This window comes from Astatotilapia calliptera, chromosome 2 (assembly GCF_964374335.1).
Source record: "Astatotilapia calliptera chromosome 2, fAstCal68.1, whole genome shotgun sequence".
NCBI lineage: Eukaryota > Metazoa > Chordata > Actinopteri > Cichliformes > Cichlidae > Astatotilapia > Astatotilapia calliptera.
The window spans coordinates 6,714,639-6,740,660 of NC_137423.1; the positions used below are offsets into that span (position 1 = coordinate 6,714,639).

At 38.2% G+C, this 26,022-nt stretch overlaps 1 protein-coding gene across 3 annotated transcripts; it reads left to right on the forward strand.

Moving 5' to 3' along the window:
* Positions 1-265: 265 nt before the first annotated feature.
* On the forward strand, positions 266-23,595 carry qdpra (quinoid dihydropteridine reductase a). Of its 3 annotated transcripts, none has more exons than XM_080304772.1 (8): positions 266-296; positions 12,357-12,631; positions 12,716-12,808; positions 13,615-13,711; positions 14,481-14,621; positions 18,296-18,404; positions 20,419-20,502; positions 22,395-23,595. In XM_080304772.1, exons 1-8 carry the CDS (start codon positions 281-283, stop codon positions 22,495-22,497), a joined length of 918 nt encoding a protein of 305 aa, XP_080160898.1. In that variant the 5' UTR covers positions 266-280; the 3' UTR covers positions 22,498-23,595. The 3 variants fall into 3 exon arrangements, with proteins under 3 accessions (XP_080160898.1, XP_026038788.2, XP_026038792.2); XM_026183003.2 differs by lacking the exon at positions 266-296 and adding an exon at positions 8,592-8,691; XM_026183007.2 differs by lacking the exon at positions 266-296 and adding an exon at positions 11,670-11,715.
* Positions 23,596-26,022: the final 2,427 nt, after the last annotated feature.

Below are 26,022 nucleotides of genomic sequence, written 5' to 3' on the forward strand. Positions count from 1 at the left end.
TGTAGGCAAAGTGAAGTGCAAATCCTATGCATTGCTAGTAAAATGCATAGACTGTATCTGAAAGATGGACTGAGCTACAGTGATGCCACACCTTTTTGGTTATTGTCCAGAGCTGTTAAATCAAGCTAAAATACTTGATTGGCAGAGTGCATCACATAGACCAATGCGCTGATTAGTGCTAATTAGCATAGCAACAAGACAGACTTCTTAAATGGTCTGCTAGCACACTTGGCTGCGCATGAAGACTATTTAGCATTAAGTGTTCCAAAAGGTGCCAGCAATGCTACAAAATCAATGTGAGTGCAGTTCCCTGTTCAACTTGAATTTACGTTGAAGCCAAGCAGGTAGGTAAGTAGTAGCTACAGCTACCAGTGTTAGAACCTGTCTTTCAGTCAAAGTGGCAATAACGCCAACTTTAAGCTTTAATTAAATGAATGAGTTATATTAAAATCCAGTTCCTGTTCAGTGTTTTATTAGCTACAGAGACAAAGATATTCATATGAACATATCTGTTGTTAAGTTTGATATTTTAAAATAAGAGTGGAGCTTAATTAGCTTAATTATTTTAACCTTGAACATTTGCTAAAAACTACCAAAAACTCTTGAGCTCAGGGGAAATACAATGATAGAGGGAGATTTGTCTCCAAGTATGACTTTTTCCTTTTTATGTCATTTATTTTTTTTCTACTGTACTTTGTGTGTGTGTTGGTTTACATACATGACACTAAACTGTACAATTAAACTAGTGATAGCTGGATTTTAACGTTTTAATGAACATTAAGGTTGCATCTTGAAAAGAAGTCTGAATCTGCAGCACACGGCACATCTGAGTCATCAAAGATGATTTCTTGTGATATCTGACCATAAATGTCAAACATCAACCAAAAGCTAGGTTTTCATCTTTTTACTGTTTCTGACTCTGAAGAGAAATAAATATAAAACTTATATTTATCAGCCAGGAAACCTTTGCGAGATGCGTCTTTTATCTTTTGTATGATAAAACTCATATCAGTGTTTACTTTCCGGTTGCGTTGTGTGGCGTCCCCATCAACACAGACACCTTTATTTCTATCCTTTCTTGCATGCTGAAATTTTAAATGCTAAATGAAAAGACAACACATGCAAACATTAGCTTTCCAAAATGAATCTGAGATGAATGGAAATAGGATGTAGAAAAATGGTGACATTTGTTACTCTCGCAAAAGACTTTTCTCTGCATGACTGAACTATACCTCTGAAAATGTCGCCTTTATCATCATATTTCCTTTTTTTCAATTCTATCTCCTATAAGCATTTAGAAAATAAGCATTTATTTGTTGTTTACATCTCAGTGCCCCCATGACTACTGGTGTGTGCAGTCACTTTGCTAATACATTTTGAAATTATCAGCGTGCAAACTTCAATTAGAGAAGTCTTTTCTTAACGTGATTATTTCAAATTAAATGAGCTTCATCAACCAGCAGACAGTGGATAAAAAAAATCTGCATTTCTGCCTTGGAAAACTTTTGAAAGTTTAAGTCTGCTTTTTTTTCTGCTTTCTAAGTTAATCAGAAGATTCAGATAAGCAGAATAATAGATGGTGATGGGATTTTTGTGATTTAAAAAATCATAACTACTTTGGACAAGAAGAAGCAGCTGCTGGTGATTTTACACTACGCTTTCCTTCCAAGCGTATTTCCTCCATCTTTAAGCCCAAAGTCCCTGGCACAGATGTATCAATCCCCTTCCTGATTCTCCCCAACTCCATTTTGATTGTTTCCCTCACACCCATAAAAGTAAGACTTCAATAAGCACCTGGACAGACACAGGAGATTCCCTGGGATTTTAACTCCAATCTCTCTCTAATCACAGCTTCACCTTGGTGTGAAAGCTCTCTTCCAGCTCTCCCCCTCACCAGTCGCTAACAGTATCACACTATCACTTTATTGCTTCTCCATGCTGATCTTACTCGAGGCAAGCTGTACTTTTATCCAGCATCAGTAGCAGATGTCTCTTTGTCTGTCTACCAACAGATTACCCTGGACCTGCTTTTCCTTCCATCTCTCACCCTCCAGTAAACTTCTGACACCAATATCAGCTTCATAATCCACTTTAGGGTGAGTTGCTGGGAGATCTGAGCCATTACACCCCTCAAGCTTCACTATCTAATCCTCCCCGTTTGGATCACCTGGTCTACAATGCACAGGGTTTTGTTTTCTGAGCTCATGCTTTGTCTGCAGGCCGCAGTGATGCTACAGACTGCCCTGCATTTAGCCAAGTTGCTTTGTCTTTTACTCTCCATTAGCACTGTCTGTACACTTGCTTCTTTGCATAATCTCTGTGTAATCTCTTAATTTGCATCTATATTACATGGTCTTGATAGAAAAAATATGTATTTATGATCCCCCAAACAGTGCTTTTTCACAGGCCGAGAGAAACACCAAGAGCTTGGGCTGAGTTTCATTTTTATTAAAGACTCATGGGGACATCTAGTGTTCACAGAGAAAAGGAAACCAAGTCTTTCTGAAATGTTTTATTTCTCATAAAAGAGAAAGAGATCTCACAACCTTATAATTCATTTTAAAAAGATTAAAATTGTTTTAAAAAAGATACACATGTTAAGAAATGTGAAGGTGGAAAAGTAATTCCATCATAACAGATTAATCTTTAATGAGTTAAACCAGAGACAGAATGTATTACCAGATGTCAAAGAATTCATCGAGCTTTGCTTTGTCAGGCTCATAGATGTTTAAATTTTAATACTTGGGTTTAAATTTTTACTTGTGAGGCTGCAGAAACATAATGATCTAATTTCCAATGTTAGAAGCATTATCCACCATGTAACCTATTTATATTTGTTTAGGTCAGTACAGATTGTTACTATTGTCTTTTTGGGATACTGGCTCAATCTAAGGCAGTCAGTTCTCTTTGCTTCTATTCTTGCATCTTTTCTTCAGTCATATATTTCTGTTTCCTTGTTGAAATTAATTCATCTTTTTGAATAGCATTGGTTATTTTGTGTGTCTCTGTAGGCAATCTATCTACATGTCTCTTTGTGGTCATTTCCCATCACATTTGAATCAGTTTGCAGTACTTTGCAGGCAATGTGCAGATATTTTGTGGTCATTGTAAAATGAGGATTCTGGCTTAGGATCCCAAATATGCTCATGTCAGCCATCCAGCCAGCCAGCCATCTGCCTATCCTGCTTCTCCCTGTTTGATTAGATCCCATTAATAAAACCACTCCAAGCAGCTCAGCTACCCAACACATTTTCAAGTCATGAATCACTGCAATCAAAAAACTCACAGCAGACCAAAACTCTCCAAGCACCTATTTACAAACCGCCAACAGTGAAGCTTGGAATTCAAATGGCCACAAAGTGGTGTTTGACACAGCCTGGGGATGACTGAAAAAGCTGGATTTATGTCTCAAAAGAATCAAAGTCCATGAGGGAGACACCCCGGTGAGAGGATGTATCTATGTTCTCTGTCAAGAGTGGCAGAATCACAACAATTTGGCTAGATGGTGCTGGCTGTCAAATTTTCAGTGGCAAAGAGGTCTACAGAAAACTGATTTTACATAGTTTTGTCCACAGCTACAAGACATTATGAGAATTGGATGCAATTTAACAAAAAACCCCAAAACAAAACACTTACCTTTTATCTGCTACAGAAGAAACTTGAAATTTGATTTCAACAAACAATTTGAGTCCTCCTCTTCAATGCACTGTGTAAGCAAGGACTTGCAGTATTATTGCTTTGTGAAGGAAGTGTTTTTAAGAAAAGGGGAAGAGATACAGACAGGTTATCAAATTAAATGGATTACATGAATAAATTGATAGAGATAACAATGCCACACCATTGCTATTGGAGAGTACACTTGTTGCTATAATTTGGGACTTCTTGACGGCTCAGACAGACAAGTTAGATAATTACTGTGCTTTTATTTTATGTAGATCACTTTACTATAACTCCCTTTCACTCGGCTTTAGGCTGGGTACCAATTAGCGAGCATTTCGAGATTCTTCCTCACTTTCTGTGTTCTGACAGGCCAGGCACCTGTCTAGATTAGAGAATTAGCGCAGCTCTGTGTCACCAGCAAGTCTCTAAGATTTTCTGATCAGAGTATCTGAGGTGTTTCTTGCTCCGGGCTCAAAAGAAGACTTTGAAGCAGTAACTTGTAGAAACTTGGGAAGTATTATACTTCACTTCACATTTGTGGATGGATTTTATGTAATACTTGTATTTCATTACCATTCCAGTATTTTGTTATTTTTTTTACGTTACTTACATAATGACAGTGAGTCACTGAACAGACTGGTAAGCGTGAAGATGATGTGAATCATGTATAACACCATTTGCTTTCACTGGCAATGTGTTTCAGATTCTGTATTTCCACAGTATGCTTGCTATGTTGATGACGTAGGTGCATTTACACAAATAAGTCAGCACATTCACATTTCAACTGATGTACGGTCATTTTTGTCATAGCTGCTAAAACAAACCTTATTTGCCGTCTGTGGTCTGATCCAACACCGTAGTTGGTGGTAATAGTAAGAAGGTTCTGTCACTCCTATCCAGTGTTGGGGAGTAACGGAATACATGTACCGCCGTTACGTATTTAAAATACAAAATATCAGTAACTGTATTCTGTTACAGTTACCGTTTAAAAAGGTGGTATTTAGAATACAGTTACATTGTTTAAATAAATGGATTACACGGTGGTATTTCCCTGTTTCATATTGTCGCGGGTCAGGACTGTTTGGGTTTTGTTTGACAGCTATGTTCTGTTGTAACATGTAACAAACAAAAACTGTTGTGAGCTGCCACCCTTATAGCGCCTTTGGGCTTTTTGAGCCTTGACCTGACTTTTAAAAAAATAATTGGAAAAAAGCACTATGCTGCTAAAAAAAAAAAAAAGTACTCAATTTTCCTCTACAAGGGCCTGATATCCACTTACAAGGACATTATGCTGCTACTGTTCTATCAAAATTTTAAATGAATATCCTCATATGTGGCTCTTAGTTTTCCTAAAAACAAAAATAAGGTAAAAAAATAAAATAAAATCTGGTAATTCTTTGTTTTTACATTCATCGGGTCCCAATATGCCCAAATATCAAAGAGAAATTTAAAATGCATGCCGTGGAAGAGTTCAGGTCTTAGGAGGTTGAAACTCTTGAGGAAATTGGATAAGGTGCTAACAAAAGAAGTGGCAGATCCCCAAAAAATATCTACACCTGAGCAGTATCTTAAGTCTTGGCCTCAAACACCATGAAAAAAAGCCTGTTTGCAGAAGCCTCAGCAGGAATGGTCTCAGTGGAAGAGTAGCTGTCAAACTTTTGAAGGAATGGAAACTGGGAGAAAAGGCAGAAGCATTCAAAGTTATACAAGAAATTGACAGAAAATCACTGGTAACGAATTATATGGACTGAATCCAAATGTGAAACTTTTGATTCAAATTGTCATATATGTATGAAAATCAGAGCCCTGACCTCAAAACTATGGAAGCAGTGTGGGATCATCTTGACAGAGAATGGAACAAAAGACAGCCGACATCCAAAGAGCAGCTTTGAATGCCCTTGGACTTTCAACTACTCCTGAAGACTACTTGAAGAGGTTAAAGGCAAGCTTGAATAAGTGAAGTGTGCTGAAGAATAAAGGTGGTGATACCAAGAATTGACTTTCAAGCTTGTTAGAACTGTATAGATTTAGTTTTTAACTTACATAATATATTTCTTTGTACGTTTGCATGTTTCAATAAGCAACCACCCCCATTAGCAAAATAATGAGGGGTGGGTCAAGACTGCACTCTATTTTATTTGTGGTATCCTGTTTTCACTAAGGAGAGCTGAGCATTACTACTGTGCATAAAATGTTGTGGTTACTGAGGTAGATGAAGTGCTATAACTGTATTTAAGTGCTGTATGACCAAAATGTGGCTTGTAGTCTAAAGCACTTTGAGTGCTGGGTAATGCTGGAAAAGCACACTGCAAATTTTGGCATTTGATTTGAGACAATGTCACCTTTTAAATTACTCTGTTATGCAAGGAATGTACAGTGTATAACATCAGTGTCCAGACCCACAGAGATTACAGCACTTCAACACAGTTTTAAAAACACAAAAATTTAACAAAAAAGTTAAACAAATGCTGCAGCAATTTAAAAATTGCATCCAAATGCTGTAGAAACCATATTTTAGTGTAAAATGCTCAATTGTTCTGACGACTGAACGTACGACTCTCTAACATGGAAAACGGGTGTCAGATTAAGAACACCAGTCTTGCTATAAGCAGCCCTTTAACACACCTGTTGTTAAATCAATAGATTGAGGTGGGCAATTCAACTTGTCACTGCAAGAAAAGCACAGGTGTTCTGTTATAACAGTCGATAGAGCCCTGCTCTATTCAAGTGTCTCAGTACGATGTGACAGTGTAACAATAAGCCAAAACACCAGTAGCTTTATTGTCTGCACCTACACTTGTTTTATCTTCACGTGTCTTCACAAGTATTTCATGTGTGTGTTTAACTTATTCAGAATTACTATCACATGCTGAAGAATAGCAAAGGCATTCAAACATTATATCGCTCTGTACTGAACATACATCAAACAACATTTTTCTTCTTTAACAAACTAACCTTCCCAAATAGAAGGTACAAGAATATATTTTCTATAACTGATTTTGCTGCATGTATAAATACTCATATTTGTACAAATTTAGCCTGCATTAGACCAATGTTTCACTCAGACAATCTAACCTTTCCTTTAAGCTCTGTTTTTTAACACGGCAGAACACGTAGGGTGTCAAGTCAAAGTATAAAATAGTTCAGCAAGAAATGTATGCATTAAAATGCATGAGTAATGGCTTTATGCATAACCACAGAATTTATATACAGTATTAATCCTCTTCTGAAGGCATCGGTGTGCTCAAACACGCACAGAATACATTCCAGAAGGTAACAGAGCACAGCCACTTATGAATGTGATCCTGTATTTTTACAGGTAGCTTCAAAAGCAAATTTCACAAAGTGCTGCACTACAACGACAAACGCACGCAATCAACATTACTCGACAAAACATGGCACGGGGATGACAAAAGACATCACAAAGTCTGAGCTTAATGTGTGAGGTTAGGAAGGTTAAAAGAGGCCAGCAGAGCTGAGCAATATTGGAAATGAAAATAAAATCACTTCCCTAAAGCAAACATGTAAATTGAGTAAAACGAAGTTAAAAAGGTAAAGACCCTGAGCTTTTTTTCACACTGTTTTTCTGTTGGTTGAACTGTGAATTGCATCCCCTTTAGGCTGTTTTGTACCGGGTTAACTTAATGGAAGATTCATGTAGTGAGAAGAATCGCTACATCAGAGACCGTAAGGACACATTTCATATATCCCGCTACGTTAGGACCAGTATATGTCTGTGGAAATTATTTTTCTTTTTATGGTCATAGAAAAAACAACCTCACCTGCTGCTTCAATCCACAGTTTAGATGTGAGGAAATCTTTAGGAACAGAGCTGTGGATTGTTGCAGAAAGTAATGCACATTGTCACGCACAGTGGGGATTGTTTTATTTCCACTGCGGACTTTTCAGAGCACTACAAGTTGATTAAGTTATCTATACAGAATAGATCAAATGAAATATTAAGCAGTACTGGGCACAGCTGAAAACACGAGAATGAAGCAGCATGATTAAAATCTTCTACTGCCGCTAACGTTATTTTCCCCCTAAAACAATGGTACTGTATAATACAAACATTAGAGGCTTGTACAATGAGGCTTAGAATTAGTTTAATTCCAGGTTTTTCCCATCAAAAAGGTATTTTGCTGCATATTTGGCATAGATGATAAAAATAAAAGTAGCTACTATGATGTCACATATTGCTTACTGAAATCCTGCTGTGAAACAGATGTGAAGAGGGAAGAGTGGAGCTCACTGAGAACGTAGAGACAATTCACGCCCATCTGGCAGTTACTTATCAATCACAAGGTAGGCCCACCCTGAAGCATGATCTCCTTTATTGTCATTCTGGATTCTAATGGAGACCATAATGCACATAATGAACATCATGCTGTATTTAAAAAGTCTCAGGAAAATGAGCTGAGTGCTGTTTTTTTTCTATAGACTTCTACACAATCAGACTTCTTTTTAAAACATAGAGGTCTCATCCAGGTTTAAGGCAGCGGTGATGTCACTCCTGAGACCTGGATGTTAAGTCTATCTGTTATGTACAGCCTGCTCCAGAACAGTTTACATCCAAGATGGTGGATCAAAGAGTATAAATGAAGTGTCTCCTGAGGAGTAGAAAGTGCTATACAGACATTAAAGTGCTTTATAATTTTAGCACACTGCCTAAACATTTAGAATTTCTCTAGCCAACATCAATGGGGGATGCAGATTCTAAGCAGGGGGAACCTTATTCCTTACTTATTTTTTTCCTGCTGACTCCAAGCTATGTCAGAGCTATTTCTTTGCTCTCTAACGCTCTATGACATAAATCTAAAAATGGGGGCATAAAGCCTGGTATGCAACTTGCTGACCCTATGTTAGATTTGCAAGAAAGCTTGTTTATTTTTTTTGAGTTATTTCTGATGATATATTTGTTCTGTTCTTAAAACCAACAGGATTGTGGCTGACTGAATGGTGCTAAAATGAACGTATACACCATAACAGAGCATCTAAGTAATATAACAGGCACTGGAAAAGAATCAAAAGGTAAACATTAAAGATTATGTTACTTACACATTGTTGCCAGCTTTGGCCAATTACCATATGTTGCTAACGCAGGACTTTAACACCACTGTGTTAAGGCAATTACAACACCTACTGTGTTGTAATTGCCTGGTAGTCATTAAGTTAAGGCAGATAACATAAAAGACACTGTGGGTATATTAAACTTGCTTAGTAGTTCAGGCCCAAGGACAGACATCATTAAAGTTTAAAAGAAAAAGTTGCCATTTCATTCATTTTGGAGTTCAATTCTTATTCAGTTTTATTTATACAGCGCCCAATCACAACACCAGTCGCCTCAAGGCACAAGAGTTCTGGTCTTATTTGTCTTCCCAGTGCCGTAGTTTTTCCCCAACTCCTGTCCTTGCTCTGAAACTAGCAGCCTATCAGTTATCATCTCTCCTCTCTGGACAAGCACCACCACTGCCCCAATAAACCCCATTCTGCAACAGCAGTTGCTGCTGTTGTCATTACTGTGTCCACTTCATGCCATGAGATACCAAGCTGCTGACAAATACTCAACCTGGCACAGGTTCCTTTGATGCAGCTCTAATTCTGTTTGTTTGTCGAATGTTGGGAAGCTGCAGGATTTCTTTTTCAGGTCTGAACTAACCAGATACTGGGTCATAATTATCATGTGTTCTTTTGTATCAGCCAGCTATTGAACTTGGTCAGCCTCACTGACTCCCATCACCCACACAGTTTCTCCTCATCTCACATTGGAGGAGATGTGTGGGTGTGCATGTTTGTTTTAATATATTTTCTCTGGAGAGAGGAAGACAGGCAGGAAAGGAAGGTGTAATTCGTTTGTTTGCAACACTGGAAAGGTGTGTATTTGCTTCTCTAACCCTCTTTTTCCTGTGTGTGTGTGTGTGTGTGTGTGTGTGTGTGTGTGTGTGTGTGTGTGTGTGTGTGTGTGTGTCTTCACACACACACACCTATGTCAGACTAGACAAACCAAGCACTTATTCCCAGTAGCAGAGGTGTGTGTCATATCCAGGTGAGGTGACAGATCGGGGCTTCACTACAGTGACAAGGAAGCTAGGGCCATCTTGTTTGTATAATTCATGAGAGGCAGGGATGTCTCGTTGGCATGCCGCTTTGGCTCAGCACAGGCAGCACAGCAGCAACTAATGGAAAGACAGAGCTCAGTCCTATGTTGTAAACCTTGTAGCCTTATAGCAGCACCTAGTGCTCACTATATAAAATTAAATGGTTTAAGAGATCTGCAACATTTGCAAGTTTTTTTCTATTATACAATTTAGTGAAAATGATGCTATTTTTTTTTTCAAATGCAAAATATAAAAACATCAGCCTTTAATTGTTTCTCCCCCTTGTAACGTATCTGAAATTACTGCATTAATTTTATACAGAAAATGGAAATTACCAAAATTTTAGCATTATAGGTGAATTCACGCAGAACTGCATTACTGCACACTAGGCTTGCCTGTAATATATTCATGTATGATAAAACTCAGTAGACATTTACTTTTCCTTAATGAAAACCTATTCTCAGAGCAGCCTGGGCTATTAGATTACTTAAGCACTTGTCATTTAAAAACATCTTTGTGTCCATTATAGCTTTTGGGCACTGACATTTTCAAGCTTCAGACAAGATGAATCACTCTGTCCAACTAAGATTTTGCTATGAAGATAAAGATTAAGATGTGTATTTTTTTTCTTTTTTTTTTTTTTTTACAAATAATCCAAACCATCTAACAACATTTTCACTTTTAACCTTGTGTGATAGACAAACTGTAGAAAAGACTTTTAAAAGTGGTTTTTGAAGCCTTGGGTTTGGTATTTTGGCCATCTACTTTTTTCAAACCAGACGTGAACATTTTTCTACAATAAAACTCAAACAATGAGACTTGAAAGTAAAATCCCATTCATATTCTCCATAGGGATTTTGGTTAAGGGCACCAATGTTGCGACTATCTAGCGTAGACTCACTATGAGCTATGAAATTTTGAAATAATGCTATGTGTGCCTGTATAGTAAAAAAACAAAGTCTTTATGTTTTTACCCTTTTCTGAACAAAAACATGTTTTATTTACACACAATGTCAAGGACAACAGCTATTCTGTTCTACCTTTTATGGCTTGCCATGTACATGTAAATAGTTTTATTGGTTACTAAGAACAGAGCTTTTGAAAATCATCTTTTTCTCTTTTTTGACACCAGAATCTCTGCTGTTGCATGCACTCTGTTGTTACTGGCTGCTGATTGGCTAACATTTCTTTACAGTTAAGGTTATATCACCACCTTTTTCCTTCTTTTTCTTTCCTTTTCTTTTCTTTTTTGCATCTTCATTGAGACAGAGATTTTTCAAATTCTAAAGAGAAAATCTCCATTTAAAACTCCCATGTGAATGTGAATGTAGTCTTTTTACAAGCAACTGCTTCATTTGGTGCAGCTATACAGTTAACCTTTTAGCATTTAAATAAGCGAGCTTTTAAAAATTCAGCCACACTCTTCTGTAATTATAAAACATGTAGCATTTGTTAATTTCCCAAAAAACAAAACAAACCTCCCAAACACAGTATTTGATTGTAGACTCACTGTAAAATAAACAAAGAACAAAAAAACAAAACAGAAAAAACCCAATGTCTATAGCTATAGTAGATAGCGGAAAAACAGCCACTTTTCTTTCACTTAATTGTTTAAGTGATAGTTAATTACTTTGGTGTCGTATATATGGTAACAGGGTTGGGGAAAGAAGTCTGTCTCAACTGGAAAAGCTATAAATCTTGTGAAAATATAGTTAAAAGATCAAAATCTACACACTTAGTGGGCCAGATTAGAGTCTTTAATAGGCCATTTATGTCCCCCGGGCCTTGTGTTTGACACTTGTCCTCTAGAACGTCACCTGCTGGGTTCTGGACTAACATTTTGAACTCTCAGTGTTAGCTTTTTGTCCATAAAAAGGAACCACATTTGAAGACAGGGAGATTTAGCAAGGTGCATCCAGAAACTGTATGTTTTCATCCAGAGTCACTGGGTTCAATGGTAAGACACACACTTGCTAATTATTGCCAAATGACAAAGTCATATGATGATGCATGTACCCGCTGTGGTGTGACCCATCGAGTTTTCAAGTCCCTGATATGAAGCCACATGTTCATTCACTAACGTTTTTCCAGCGAGTAAGCCTAAAAAGTGTTTTGTAAAGTGTTTGATTAGGTAAAAGAACAACAAGTCAGACAACAACAAGGCCATTTTTTCATAGAGTTCAAACAGAATCCTTTTAGCAGCCTTTCACCTGCCGTCGGCCGTTAAAACAGCTCAGGTTTAAGGCACTTCTGCCTTGAATTCAATTTTAAAACCTAAATCTAAATCCATCATTCATAATAATAATATTTTTTAAAGACTTTTGCTCACAAAAATGCACCAACAGCAGATGGTCAGGTTCTGTTCAGTAACTCAAATTAGCAGAGAGTTACCAGGTACAGCTTCCTATCCTTGGAGGACAAACTTTTACCTGTAACATAAGCATGTTATTTTTTAAAGTCATTATTATTATTAAGTTTTCTATACTCCTTTTCAGTGTATTGGCATTGACCACGTGCTTTTTATTGCTGTAAAGTTTGGCTGTGGGAATTGACTCGCTCTCCAGTGCCTATTTCAAGAACTGCAATTTTTGGTTTCAGCTCTCAGCTTGTTTCGCTTCAGGATTCACTTTGGAGTGGGTGATTTCCTACAGTCGTTGAACGCAGCATTAGTTCAACCAACTTGTTGCTCATTCAGAGAAACGCCTCCTATTCCTCCTCCTTCTGCTCTTCTAAGCTCAATCCCTGTAGCTCTCTCGCTCTCACTCCTGACGGGTAACTGGAGCGTGAACATGGCTGCTAACCGGGTGATCATTTACGGTGGGAGAGGCGCTCTGGGCTCAAAGTGTGTCGAGTATTTCAAATCTAAAGGATGGGTGAGTGGTGACAGCTAACGCTAGCATGCTAGCACTGATAAACGGTGAGCTAACTATATTTCTCTTTCTCTGTGCACTAAATAGTGGGTCGCCAGCATCGACATGGTTGCAAATGAAGAGGCTAATGAAAACGTGATCGTGAAGATGACGGAGTCTTTCACCGAGCAAGCAGGACAGGTGCTCTGCAGATCTTTCTGACTCATCAGTGCAAAAACTGAAGCGTTAACAGACAGGAGTAGGGCTGTTACTGCGACAGCTAAAGTCAGACTTTTCATATGACTTTGGTATAACTCTAATGACATTTGTTTGTTGTTTTTTAAATTTATTATTGTTATTTTTATTATTATTACAACTATTTGCATTGTTCAGTAATAGTAGAGTTGCTAAAATGTGTGTAAGCTAATGCTGCGTTCAGGTCAACTGAGAAAGTGGGGATTTCGGTTTTTGTAGTAGAGAGGTTATGATAGAGTCAGATTACTGTGATGATTTTTTTTTTTCTTATTTGTTTAGGCAGCATTAATGGTTATCTAAACTGTACTTCTTTTTCTTGAACCCCTTAGTAGCTTTTATAGTTCAAATCTGTTCATTGAGAGCGTCTAAGGGTAGAGAGGTATAAAAACCCAAGGTAGGTAAAACTATTAAAGCTGATCTGAGCGGTCTTATTTGACACACAGAAATATATTTATCATTTGATGCATCTCTTTTTGCCCATTTTATGTGACCTTGATAAAAATCGGTAGCATCCTTTCTCTCTGTATAATTGCTTTTGGTAAGATATTTTTTGCACTTTATAAAATGTTTTTAGAAATCTAACAGTACACTGACTGAGTGAGGATAATTTCTACAGCTATCCTCCTTTGTTTGTTTACCAGAACAAAGACTCTCCAGCTGATGCTTAGTTGACATTTAAATGCCATTCAGCTCGTGCGTCTGCCCAGTGGCTTTATGTCATTGTGTTAGCAGTTAGCTCTCATTTTGTGCAGGTGACGGCAGATGTGGCCCAGTTGCTAGGGGAACAGAAAGTGGATGCCATCTTGTGCGTGGCGGGAGGATGGGCGGGAGGAAACTGTAGTTCCAAAGGTCAGAGTTCAACCTTTTTTTTTTTTATTATTATTTGTTTTGGTGTTAATAATCAGCCAGCTTTCCTGCAGTCTCCCATGCATAATTGTGAACTTGAAAACAATTTGCTTTGTAATTAAATAAAGTCTAAGGGATATTTGTGATTAGACTTTTTCTTGAATCTCATTTACTTAGAAGTGTTTAAATCTTGTTCTGCGGGGCCAAAAGCTTGCCAGATTTTTGTTCTGCCAGTTAGCTTTTTGGTATTTATTCCATAGCTGTACCTGGCAGCAAAGGGAAAGCAGCAGTTCTCTTGAAGTGCCAGAATTGATGTGCACTGTGCAGCTAATAAGAATTTTGTGGTTGCCGCAAATTCAGCCATTTCAAACATTTGGAGGACAAGGCACTCGCTTTCTGGCAAAGATGAAAAGGCTGGCATTATTGAAGCTACTCAAAACAGCTGGTCTACCCGGCTCAGATTAACAACTTAGTGTATTAAATCTTTACAAATACCAGTGTTTATAAACAGCAATTCGCCATTTAATAGATGAGTTACGTGCCAGCAATGATTTTTGGCAATGAAGGGTTATCAGGCAGTCTGGTAAGACTTCAGGACGTTTCTGGTCCAAGTCAAGAAATAATCTGACACAGTAATCCTGTAAAAATGGTAATTTGATCTTTTTTAATCAAGTTTTTGTACAGATCAAACAAACCTTTTAGAGGTACTCGTAGCTTTCGGCACTGCTTTGAAGAGCCAGTCTAAGATGTTGTTCTCTGTATTCTCCTACAGACTTGTACAAAAATAGTGATTTGATGTGGAAACAGAGCGTGTGGACCTCAACCATCTCCAGCCACCTTGCTGCCTTGCACCTAAAAACAGGTGGACTGCTGACTCTGGCTGGAGCTAAAGCAGCCCAGTCAGGCACTGGAGGTGAGGCACACAGTTTTTGTTGCGTGTTTACTGTTCTCATCATAGCGAACTGATGGCCCGCTCCTCAGGGTTACAGACTTTGACCAGGGTAATTGACACACTGATCAGAGGCGCACCTGCTCACAGCAGTGTGTGCGATTGGGGGCGAAATGTGTCGATAACATTGATCCAAGAAGCAAGACAGAATCGCTGATGAGCTCTGCGGCAGCAGTGGTGCTCACTGGTTAGTGAGTCTGTTTCACAAACAAAAAGTAATTGGTTTGATTGCCAAAACAGCATGTTTGTCTACTATAAACCTTCCCCTGTATTGTTGAGCAATCGACTCAACCGTGACCTGCTTAATCGTTTTAAGATATCTGGGGCAAGAGTGAATAAATAAAAAATAAGGTTAATGAAAGTAGATAAATTAGACCAAAAGTAAATTTAAATTTAATTTTTTCCAAAAAAATGGGAAATGGGTGTAGCGATTTATTGAAATGTGCAAATTTGGATTAATCGCTCCATACAACATGTTTTCACTGCAGTTTTTTTTGTAATCTGGCAAACCTTAGCTGTTTCTCGCCATTTGCCTTCCTTCACGAATAATATCTTCTTGACATCCAGCCTTCTACTGAAACAATTTCTCATGAGGCTTCAGTGAGGAGTAGATGGATTCATTGAAGGGCTAGATGCATTCTTCAGTTCCTGTGTCAGGTTTTTCAGGGATTTTTTTTTTCCTGCTTCTTAATGATATGACTGTCAGACCCTGTTCAGATGCTGTAGGTAGTATTTAAGATGTACCACTCCTGTGTTTTGGTTAATAGTTCTTCAGCATTCATCTTGTTGGTGCAAAATCACATTTTATATCTGTGAAACTGTGATATCTTTGGCTTTGTTTTTGTATATTAAATTAATGAAATTAGAACAAATTAAGTTTGTTTTTTGCGACAGGGTGCTAGGAACAAAGTGTCTAAAATTAACGATTTTATGCCTAAGTGTTTATTTACATACTAGAACAGGCCGTCCATGGGGTTGTTTAATACTCAGCCACTTAAACAACCAATTAAGACAGAGTCCAAAGAAATCACTTTATTCAACTTAATTAATTAAAGTCTACATCTATGATTAATTGGTATAGTCAAATACTTTGTTAGTTGCAGCCTTGTTACCATGTGATACTGGTCCAGCTCTTCAGCTCATGTAGTGTCCATAAAGGCTTAAATCCAGGGCCATGTGATTTGTAAAAACCCCTCCTGTGACCAAGCTGGCCATGTGATGGGCTATGATCCAATTCTACAGCTACACAAAGCCCTGGCTCAGCAGCCCACACAGAGCCGAAGAGCTCATTGGCTGCCGGCTTAGGAAGACAGTGACTCAGCAGTTGTTGGTCCTCACACAATGTCCCCATGCAGTGTTCTAACTTATCAGACTAAAGCATTTTAGTTGTCCTCTGTAGTGCAAGCACTTAGGTAGAGCTCTGCATAGTAAACATGTGGGGAAAAAAATCTTCAAATTCTAAATAAACACAAGGCAATAACAAGTACCAAATGTTAAGAAATGTAACAAACTGGTTTAAGAGGCACCTACACTCATCCTTTTTTTTTTTTTTCTTTTTTTGAGTGCTTTGATCAAACAAGATGAGTGGAGAGTTAATAAGCCAAATCCAGATCATCTATGAAGAGGAAACAGGAAAGGATATTAGGATGAGTAATTGTACTGACTTTGACTTTGTTGTTGTTCATCAAAGTTTAATGGATGAAAAGGCTGTTAAATGCTGCAGGTGTGTGAGCTAACAGACCAAATGAAGGGAATCGTTTAATACACTGAAAATGTACGTTGATTTTGGGTTGGCCAAATGTTTAAAGTAGTTAAAAGTTTTTGTCATACTCGTTGTCTTTCAGAGGGATTTACGATGCAGCAGATTTTACAAACCCAGGCTTTCTTTGTGTTTGCTGTCTTGACAAAACCTAAAACCCAGTCAGAGATAACGGGCATGACCCTCATAACAGGGACCACAAAAAAATATGCATTTTCTGCATCATCTACATGAAAATTCCCTTTTTGTACATTTCCAGTTTGTGTAGTTTGCATTTCTGTAACTTTACTTTAGAGCTTCATTTTGGTGGTGTTAGTAAGGTCCAACATGTGTAAAGTGTTTTCCTTCAGTAAAGAATATATACTGCATTTGGGGCAAGTTGTGAAAAGAAACTAAAAATGTGGCACTTTCGGCCAATTTCAACCCAAAACTTGGTAAAAAAAAAAAAAACCTGCTCACGACTTGGTTCTGTGTTCAGCGCAAGTTACCAAAGTTGGGTTTAGGCTCAACATACCCCAGTAGCACATCAATCTTGTTTCTTAGCTTCTTTCTCTGAGGAGCAAACCCAATTTACTAGAAATCTGAAAGAAAAAACAAAAAGCCAGCAGGTGAAGAAAAGGTTGGAAATTTTATGACTGCCCTTTTTGAGAATTTGACCCCACAGTTAAGCTTAAGAGCAGAGTTTGAACCCCAGCCAGTTCAAAAGGAATGCAGAGCTCTTTGCTTGGCCTCGTGAAATTTTCATGGTTTGTGATTATCCTCCCAGATATGCAACTTGTAGCCTTTTAAATTCCTTGGAGAACTCCATTCTGGCCTCATTTAACATTCACTAGATGATAAGTCAGTAGTCAAACCAGTCTCTCATACAGAACAGAGATGAAGACACTATGAAGAGACTTCCAGTGGATGCAGTGGTAATCCTAGAGTCAGTATATAACTGGAAAAACCTTAGTTGGCACCTATTGCATTTGTTTTTCTGCAACCAGTTGCAGCTGCTGTTAGATAGAATCACTAAATTATCAGCATGAGATTTGGAGTTTAATCATTTGGTAACTATTGAGTGTGTCTGTTACAAGACTAAATAATTAAGCTTAGTTATTGAAGAATAAAGCAGATGAGAGAGGTGATCAGCATGATGGCGCAGCGGTTATCAAACGTCTAATGCAAACTATAACAACTCAAAATTGCAAATTCGCAACATGTTTTGGAACTATTATATTGCAGATAATAATGTGAGTCTGCATAGTGTAAATTCTATTTTTTCCCTTCTTTCCAAAATGTTTTCAGGTGAATGTATATGTATTCATGCAACAGAGCCAGAAATCAGATTTTTGTTTTTTAATGATGGGCTGAACATGTCTGGTTGTCTAAATTCGCATTCTAATCTGGTCAGTATACAGTGAGTGGATGCATTTGCAAGACTGGTATTCCTTACTAGTGTTTGCTCTTGCAGGAAAAACAAAAGCTTGAGAGCAAAGTCATGCCACCACCCCTCGTTTCTATTGGTTGGGGATTTATAAGCCTCTCATAAGATCATTTAGGGGGAAGAGACGCTTACTGTTTCCAGATGCTGAAGAGTCAGAAAATTCGTTCTCCCAGGCTGGGCTCATGTACAGATTCAGTATGCAAGTAAGCAGACTGTCAAGCCTTAAGTCGATATTAACATTTACAAACCATGTAAAAGACAGGGAAGCATTTGAAAGTCTCAAGATGTTCCTCACATAGATTCACAGACGTCTGGTCTGTCCACTTGACCCCTCTCAACAAATCAGTACCGTCCACTTTCTGTGTAACGATTATATTGTGTTGTGCGTTGCCTTTTGCAAGCTGAATTTTCTCCAGGATACTAAAATAATAATGTTTCCACTGCAACCCCCAGGCATGATAGGATATGGCATGGCCAAAGCAGCCGTCCACCAGCTGTGTCAGAGTCTCGCAGCAAAAAACAGTGGGATGCCTGCCGACACTGCTGCTGTCGCTATACTACCGTGAGTACTGAAATAAAACACAATCAAGGTGTACAAAAGCAGCTCTAGCATGTGCTGTCCTTAAAGGAACAATCAACAAAAAGTCTTCTCTGCTAGATTAAAACTAGAAAAGTCTATTGCTCTCTTCTCACCCTCAGATTAGATTAGTTGTATTTACAGCAGATACAACTGGAAAGCCAGACTTACAGGAAACAAAGTTATCAGTATTGAATAATTAAAAGCAGTCCTTACCAACTTTCATCCCCAGTCTGTTTTTCAAAGATTTTAAAACTTAGTCGAGATGATCCTGAGCACACTTTATGTGTAAAATCTCTGGTTTATCCCTGCTAGCAAAAAGCAACAAACTGAAGCTAATAGAATTTAATAGCTTTATATGGCCTAGCATGATTTTATTAACCTTTTAAAATAAGAAGCTACAATAGTTTTTAATATATTTTTAAGCTTTTTTGACTGTACAATTCACACAAATGTGTTTTCCTCAAAACACAAGTTGCTCTTTTTATTATGAGAAAACAAGTGGCTTTAATTATATTATACAGTTACTGTTCATTACTGTGTGTAGTGAGTTTGTAATTAGAATTTAAATGGAAATGAAAAGGGAAACGTGGCTCCCTGGGTTTTGCTCAGAAATAAATCTTACACTTGCATGTCTTACATGTCTTCTTTTTCCACACTGGGTTTTACCAAGGAATTGTCTGCAGGTGCCTCTGCACTCCTGTTCGTCCTGCTGACATGGACTAACCTTTCAGATCCCACCTGAATTTTTTTTATGGGGTAAAAATAGTTGATTTTATGGTAACACAGAAACCCCTAGATTTCCTGTATTAGCAAAAGCATGTACTGTATGTTATGACAAAAAAGATTTTTTTTTTTTCCTTGGATAGTGTGCTGGTGTTCCGCTTGCAGGGTAATACTGTATATTGCTTCTTCTAGTGTGTTTTTAATATTTTTAGGGAACAGATTTGTCTCTAATCCATATCCAGCAGCAGACTTTTATTAATAAAACAGGACTGACAAACCGGTAGGATGAATTCAAGTCATTTTTTTGTGCTACAGACGCAGGTTTAAAAATGTGTTCTGTATTCACCATAACATAAAAGTCATGTATAGAGCTGCTTTAAATACACCAGCACGGCAAGCAGTCGGTGAAAGGACTGAAGATGAAAGCTATAAAATTAGCTGTGCCACGTATTCTTTGTCATGTTGGATAGATAAGTACGAGGTGAGGATAAGATGCAGGAATAAAAGATGAATAAGGGTGCCCGTTCCACGCGGTGGATCTGCACATGAATGCTTTAGATGAATGACACACAGCTGTATTTGCATCATTGCGCTCTCTCATTAGTTATTGGATATAAAAGCAGCTTTTGCACTGTCATCATGAGAAGAAAGAAATGTCTTGTTAGGGGGTGTATCCACCCCTCGCGCTCTGTTTGGCTGCATTTTCCTCCAGTATGGGGCCAGGCTGCCTCTCCAGCATTCTGTCACATCTGTTTAACATTAGCCCCATGACTTGCATTTCTGCTGCATGCAGGTCTCTGATGCTGTGGCACCACCATATAGTAACCCGAACATTTCTGCAAAGCACAGTATAGAATAAAAATGTTGTTTACCCATTGTATGGCTTTTGCAGGAATACACAGTCTGACAATACAGGATTGCCCTGGCAGATGATAACACGCCCAATGCAAATGTCCTCACTCAAGCACATAAACTGCAAGCCTTATTGTCTGAGCGATGGCTGTTTCAAGTTTAAAATAAGCCTCCTGTGCCTTTTGCCATAATTCCTAAACATTTTTTTTCTTTAAGCTGAATGTTGATGTCTAACTTATACGGAATAATCGATTTTCCTGTAAAATGCAGTTTTAGTATGCTTATAAAATGACTTCAACCCCTCAGAAACTGCATGTGATATATAGTATGTGTGGAGATGCTGCAGTCTGCACACTCTGCTTCCTCTGTGCTGCTCAGACGCAGCTACTCACCCTGATTGTCATCTGGCTTCATTTGGCAGCGTTACCTTGGATACGCCGATGAACAGGAAGTTCATGCCTAAAGCAGATTTCAGTACCTGGACACCGCTGGAGTATATTGCAGAGTGAGTGCCAAAGCAGTCTTTTTCTCTTCTTTGTTTTTATTTAGATTGGGGGTGTGTGTATATGTTTTTATCAATTTTCAAATGGTGAAATGTTCAAGATGTTCAGTTTTATAGGAGCCCTATTATGCAAAATTCCAACTGCACTCTATTAGGGCATTCACATTTTAAATTAATATACTTCTTAAATGCTTTGATATCGTTCAACTGCTGTACAGCTCCTCTGCGTGTTTCTGTTCACAACGGCCCCCCTGCTGACTCTCAATTGTTCACACTGTTATTAAGATGGTGTGGGCAAAGAAACAGAATTTCTTTCTGATTGTTCAGCATTGGACTAAGAAGCTCTTTGATTCTCAGGGACTGACACCGTAATCGTCACATTTACCTTTGATGCTTGGGATCACAGAAACACTTCCAGCTATCAAACTACGTTACATTAAAGTGACTGGAAATACCTGAGGATGTCTAATTATGCACAAGAATGAGGAGGCATGAACACAGAATACAAAGTGTTTTGCAAGTAGCTGCTTAAAAAATCTGTTAGGACAGATTTGTTTTGTTTATATGTATGTTATGTATTCTGACATCTTCATGAACTGGAATTGGTTTCTTTTGAGGATCTGAAGGTTTGGCTGCATATGAATATCATTAACCCAAAAAGAAATAAAATTTAAAATATAGAATTGCACCACAAGATGGCAAAATAGACTTCTTCTGGGGGGTTTTAAACAGCAATGAGACAATTAAACTTCTATTAACAAATAGAACTTTGAGCTACATGAGCCACTCTGCCTTTACTTAAAGCTTTGATAAATTTGTTAATTTCTTTTAATCCTTGGTGTACAACTGAATGAATGCTTTGGCTTTGGCTTTGGCTGCGTTTATGTCTGTGTCGGCCAGTGAAGATTAGATGGGATTTGATCCACTTTGATAATCCCGTAGGAAACAGATGAGGGTCTGGAGACAGAAATAGAAACAGTCTATGTGACCCGAAATTAATGAAGGTGGCGGTTAGTTTGTTTTAGCACCTATTGTTATTCTGTGCTTACCTTTCTGGCCACTGTTCATCTATTAAACCAAACTGATTTCCAGTATAAGCTATTTTTACTTAGATTTTATGTTACTGTTTTAAGTTAACAGACTAGCTCACGTGGTATTTGAAGGCATCTTTGGTGTTGAGTTATCGGTTTATTTAACTAAAAAAAACCCCACAAATTTAGGTATGCTGATCAGTTATTTGGCGTGTAACGGGGGATAAACGGAAAGAGTTGTAAATGTATGCAAAGAATAAGGTTATAACTACAGACAGTATATTAAAGAAAAATATAGCTTTGACATCGACCACTGATCAGCGATATCCTGTAATGAAGCTCTAAGCTGACTGTTTTCAACATAAGATGCACATGTATTGAGCGAGTGGCAGATCTGAGTGAGAAACTAACTCTGTGACCATTGCGTTGTATTTAACTGCAGTTAACAGTAGGGCTGCCACGATTAGTCGACTAGTCACGATTACGTCGACTATCAAAATAATCGTTTGTGGCAGCCCTAGTTAACAGTACCATTTTAGGCTGTGAATTTGCAGTCATAGAGCAGGATGTCGCCCAGGGAATAAAACCAGCCCACCAGAGGGAAAGCAAAAGAGAACTGACGCTGCCAGCATCGTATAAAACAATCAGGGGAATATGATTGAGGTGTGGCTCATCTTCCAGACACATCTGTGCCTCCTTGACTCCAACAAATAAACTGGAAAAAGCAAACACACTTACTAAGAACCAAAAGGTTCAGCACATTGTACATATATAATATATATAAGAATGAACATGAAAAGGTATTGAAGGTTTTATTCAACTACTCAAAAAGTTCTTCCTCCTTTCTTTTTTTTCCCTCCTCAGAATGTTCTTCAGCTGGGCCACCGGGGTGAACCGACCATCTTCAGGAAGCCTCATGGAGCTGGTGACCTCCGGAGGCGAAACCCAGGCTGTTGCTGCTCAGTAGAGGACAGAGCAGGTGGGGGGTGGGGGTTAGTAGGGAGGAAGCGATAAAGATGGATGGAAACGGATACAGAGGCTTGAGGAGAGAAGGGTGAGAGATAGATGGAAGGAGTGATGAGGTGTAGAGGTGAAGAACAGAGCTGGAGACAGAGAGGAGCTAAATAAAATGGGTAGGTGGAGCAGAGATGACCAGATGGGTTTGTTTTGGAGGAGGGGGGCTTTCTTTGCAAATACAGCCTCACAGCGCCATCTAGCTGTCAATCATTGTAACTATCTGACTGTAACAGCCAATCCAACTTTGTTCAATCTCTAGTAACTGAAATATTCTTCACGGATGGACCATCAAGGCTTACCTAGCATATTTGATTTAATCTCACTGAACAGTGATGTGAAATTGTGGTAACTGAACATTCAGAGTAAACAGTGTTATAAATATTTTAGGCTTATTTCATCGGATGCAAACAAGAGGTAATAAAATATACTAATGTAGCTTTAAACTCAAACTAAAGTGATGTCCTTCCATTTCATTGTCATAACATTTTTAATACGGGTAATTGCTGAAAATTAATGAGCAGTGGCTTATCTACCCTGTGGTTTTTTGTTTTTTACCACATTTTAAAGTTCATTCTTCTGAAAAGCACATTGGAAACTTCATAATCACCTACATTAGCCATAGCAGTTCCCTCTAAAATGTAACATGTGACAGTGACCAGTGAAATGTGTGAGCTCCATAGACCTTTTTAGTTTCCACTGTTTAGGTCCTCTACCACTGCGGAAACTCAGTCAAAGAAAGCCGCTGTCTTCTCTCAAACGGACAATAACGCTTTAAAGTGGAGTGGCCTTATTTGTTTTTTGTATGTAGCTATCAAGTCAAAGTGTCCTTGCCATCTGCAGTATGAAAAAGGTGCTCTGTTCCTGTTGTGGGTTTTCTGAGTCATGTGTTGTAACTGTCAATATTCACATTAAATCAATCCAAAAAAAATTGTCATCCTGTTTGAAAACAGCAGTTGAAGTTTAAGATGCTTTGGTGTTTGTAAAATTATATTTGTTTTTTTTTTTTAAATCTAGTGAGACACAAATAATAAAGCTCATGTTGCAATAATTACAGTTGATACTGTATTTTCAGATGTGAGGCCCACTCGAGTAGTTTCACAGTAGTTTCTCTGGTTCTTTGTCTTATCAGTTACAGATATATAGACTTTCACATCCTGCCCTAAAGTCATATGTGAGTGTAACGTGTTTGGCAGAAAAGAGACAAGTTAGAGTAAAAAATTAATTTACTTGATTTCTTTCCTTCAAGTAGCTGTGGATTATTTTTTAAGTGACATTTGGTAAGATAAGGTAAGCTATACACCACTCTTCACAGATCTGGGGAAACTCATTAGTGATAAAAGTCTAAAATAAATTGTTTGGCTTTTAATTAGTGGGGAACTTCTTAAAAAAAGAAGAAGAAGAAAAGAAGATAATAGAGTTGGTGTCCCTCAAACCAGTGGCACTCATGTATGGGGAATAATTGTAGCAAAGAAAATTAAAAACAATGCTCAAAAACCTTCCACTAAATGAATCTATGCAAGGCTTTCGTGGTAGGTTTAGAAAAGTACCAAAAAGCCTTTATTTTAGCGAGTGAGCATGTATCGGGCCTTCTTAGAAGTGTGCAAACACAGTGGTGAACAAACGTATTAAAATGTAACAAAAACAAAACACAAATATTGTAGAAATCTGCCAAAAACTTGTTTAAAACTAACAGTTATATTAATATGTATTATGTCATAAACCACAAACTTTATTCATTTCAAATTTGAGCCAGCATACTGAACTTCTCTGAGAAGTCAAAAATTAATCAAGGTTAACATTCAACCACTAAAATTTATTTTTCTTTTCAGGAAGTAAGAAAATAACTGCAATTTTTGCCTTTTTAGAAAAGTAAATTCATTGATTCAATTCAATTTTATTTATACGGTGCCAAATCACAACAACAGTCGCCTCAAGGCGCTTGTGATAATGATTGATAACACCAATTATATTTTAGCATGAAAAAGTGTGATTTCCATTAAAGAGCTGTTGCGTATTGGTGGAGTAACAATTACAGAAGCAGAAAAACTGACTTTATTGCCAGTGCTTTTAAGTTAGAGCAACTGTGTCATAAATATTACACTGGGACATGTGGTCTAATAAATTTGCACTGTACCAACTTCCAAGGTGGATTCCTTCTTATTATTATTCATATACATATTAAAAGCAGGTCCTTCACTACCCTGTTCACTAAAATTCTAAGGCAGAAATCAAATCTCATGGTTATATGAGGACAATTCTTGCTCTCCTTTTACATGCAGGACTCTTGTCTTCAAATAAATAAGTGAACATAAAATTGATCAATGTATAAAGTCTGATCAAGTCTTTAGTGTCAGGATCAATTCGCAGTTTTAGATTTCTCATTTGTCATTTGAATTATGAATTATTTGCCACAGAGATGCCCACTAGATGGTGCTGTTAAATAAAGAGTCCCACTGCTTTACTGCCACTCTTGTGTTTTTCAGTGGAAGTCATATTAATCAAACGGATGAGTTAACACCCAGAGCTGAATATGCAGTGCCATGCATACACAGTATAAAAATAACTTACAGAAGGACCCTTTAGCATTCACTCTCCTGCGCACAACTGATTTCTGAGCATCCAGGCCTTTCACCTTGGCAAATGCAAATCTCTACAACAGTGACATCTGGGAAGGCATCAATTTAAAACTTGGATTATGGCAAATAGATTATTTTACAGCCCCATTCCTCTTAGCGCAAAATGTTGTTGTTCAACCAACCCATATATTCACCCTCAGCGTGGACCAGACCAGAATGCACATAAATAGACTACGGGGCAGCTGCTGGGCCTTAGTCTTAAACTCTACTATTTCTCCCGGATGGCCACAGTTCCAGGGGACTATATGGCTGTTGACAAGCACGCTGCAATAAATCACCATGCTGAGGATTAATAGGAAAGAGCAAAGCACCCCAGCTCACTGTAGCTGATATGTATTTATTCTAGGTGGCGTAGCAATTCATCTCACTGTGCACGGTGTGTGTCCGTGCGTGTGTGTGAGTGTTTGTGCGAGGGGCCCAAGGCGAATTCAACACGTCTATGCATACATTACCTCCCATGATGCCAGTACTATAGAGTGATTGCCCATGGGGATCGAGTCAATGTTTATCACAGAAAGCGTTTCAGCTGATCAAAGATTACCGCTGAGACAGAGCATGTTGTTCCTGTTTCAGCTGGGGCAGATAAGTTGTCACCCAGCGCTACAGGTGCTATTGTTTTGCGCAGTGTAAACCTCTGAGAAGCAAATTATTTGTATGTCACAGGTGCCGCGGTGCTCTAAAGCGAATTTATCCGCGGTGCTCTTCCTCTAAGCTGCGGCGGCACGCTTTTCACATCCCATCTGATAGCGCGTGTAAATGTAGGTTGACCAATGTGATTTAAGAAAGGTCTTGTTCACATAAACAGCAAACAAATTCTAATAAGGTCAGCACGACCATAC

What these genes read in the sequence shown, in the direction of transcription:
- qdpra (XM_026183003.2), top strand. Translation starts at nt 8,628, where the DNA reads ATGAACGTATACACCATAACAGAGCATCTAAGTAATATAACAGGCACT. An exon ending in CACTGGAAAAGAATCAAAAG is followed by an intron (nt 8,692 to 12,356) that starts GTAAACATTAAA and finishes TTTTGGTTTCAG; the next exon opens with CTCTCAGCTTGTTTCGCTTC. An exon ending in AGCCCAGTCAGGCACTGGAG is followed by an intron (nt 14,622 to 18,295) that starts GTGAGGCACACA and finishes TGCAACCCCCAG; the next exon opens with GCATGATAGGATATGGCATG.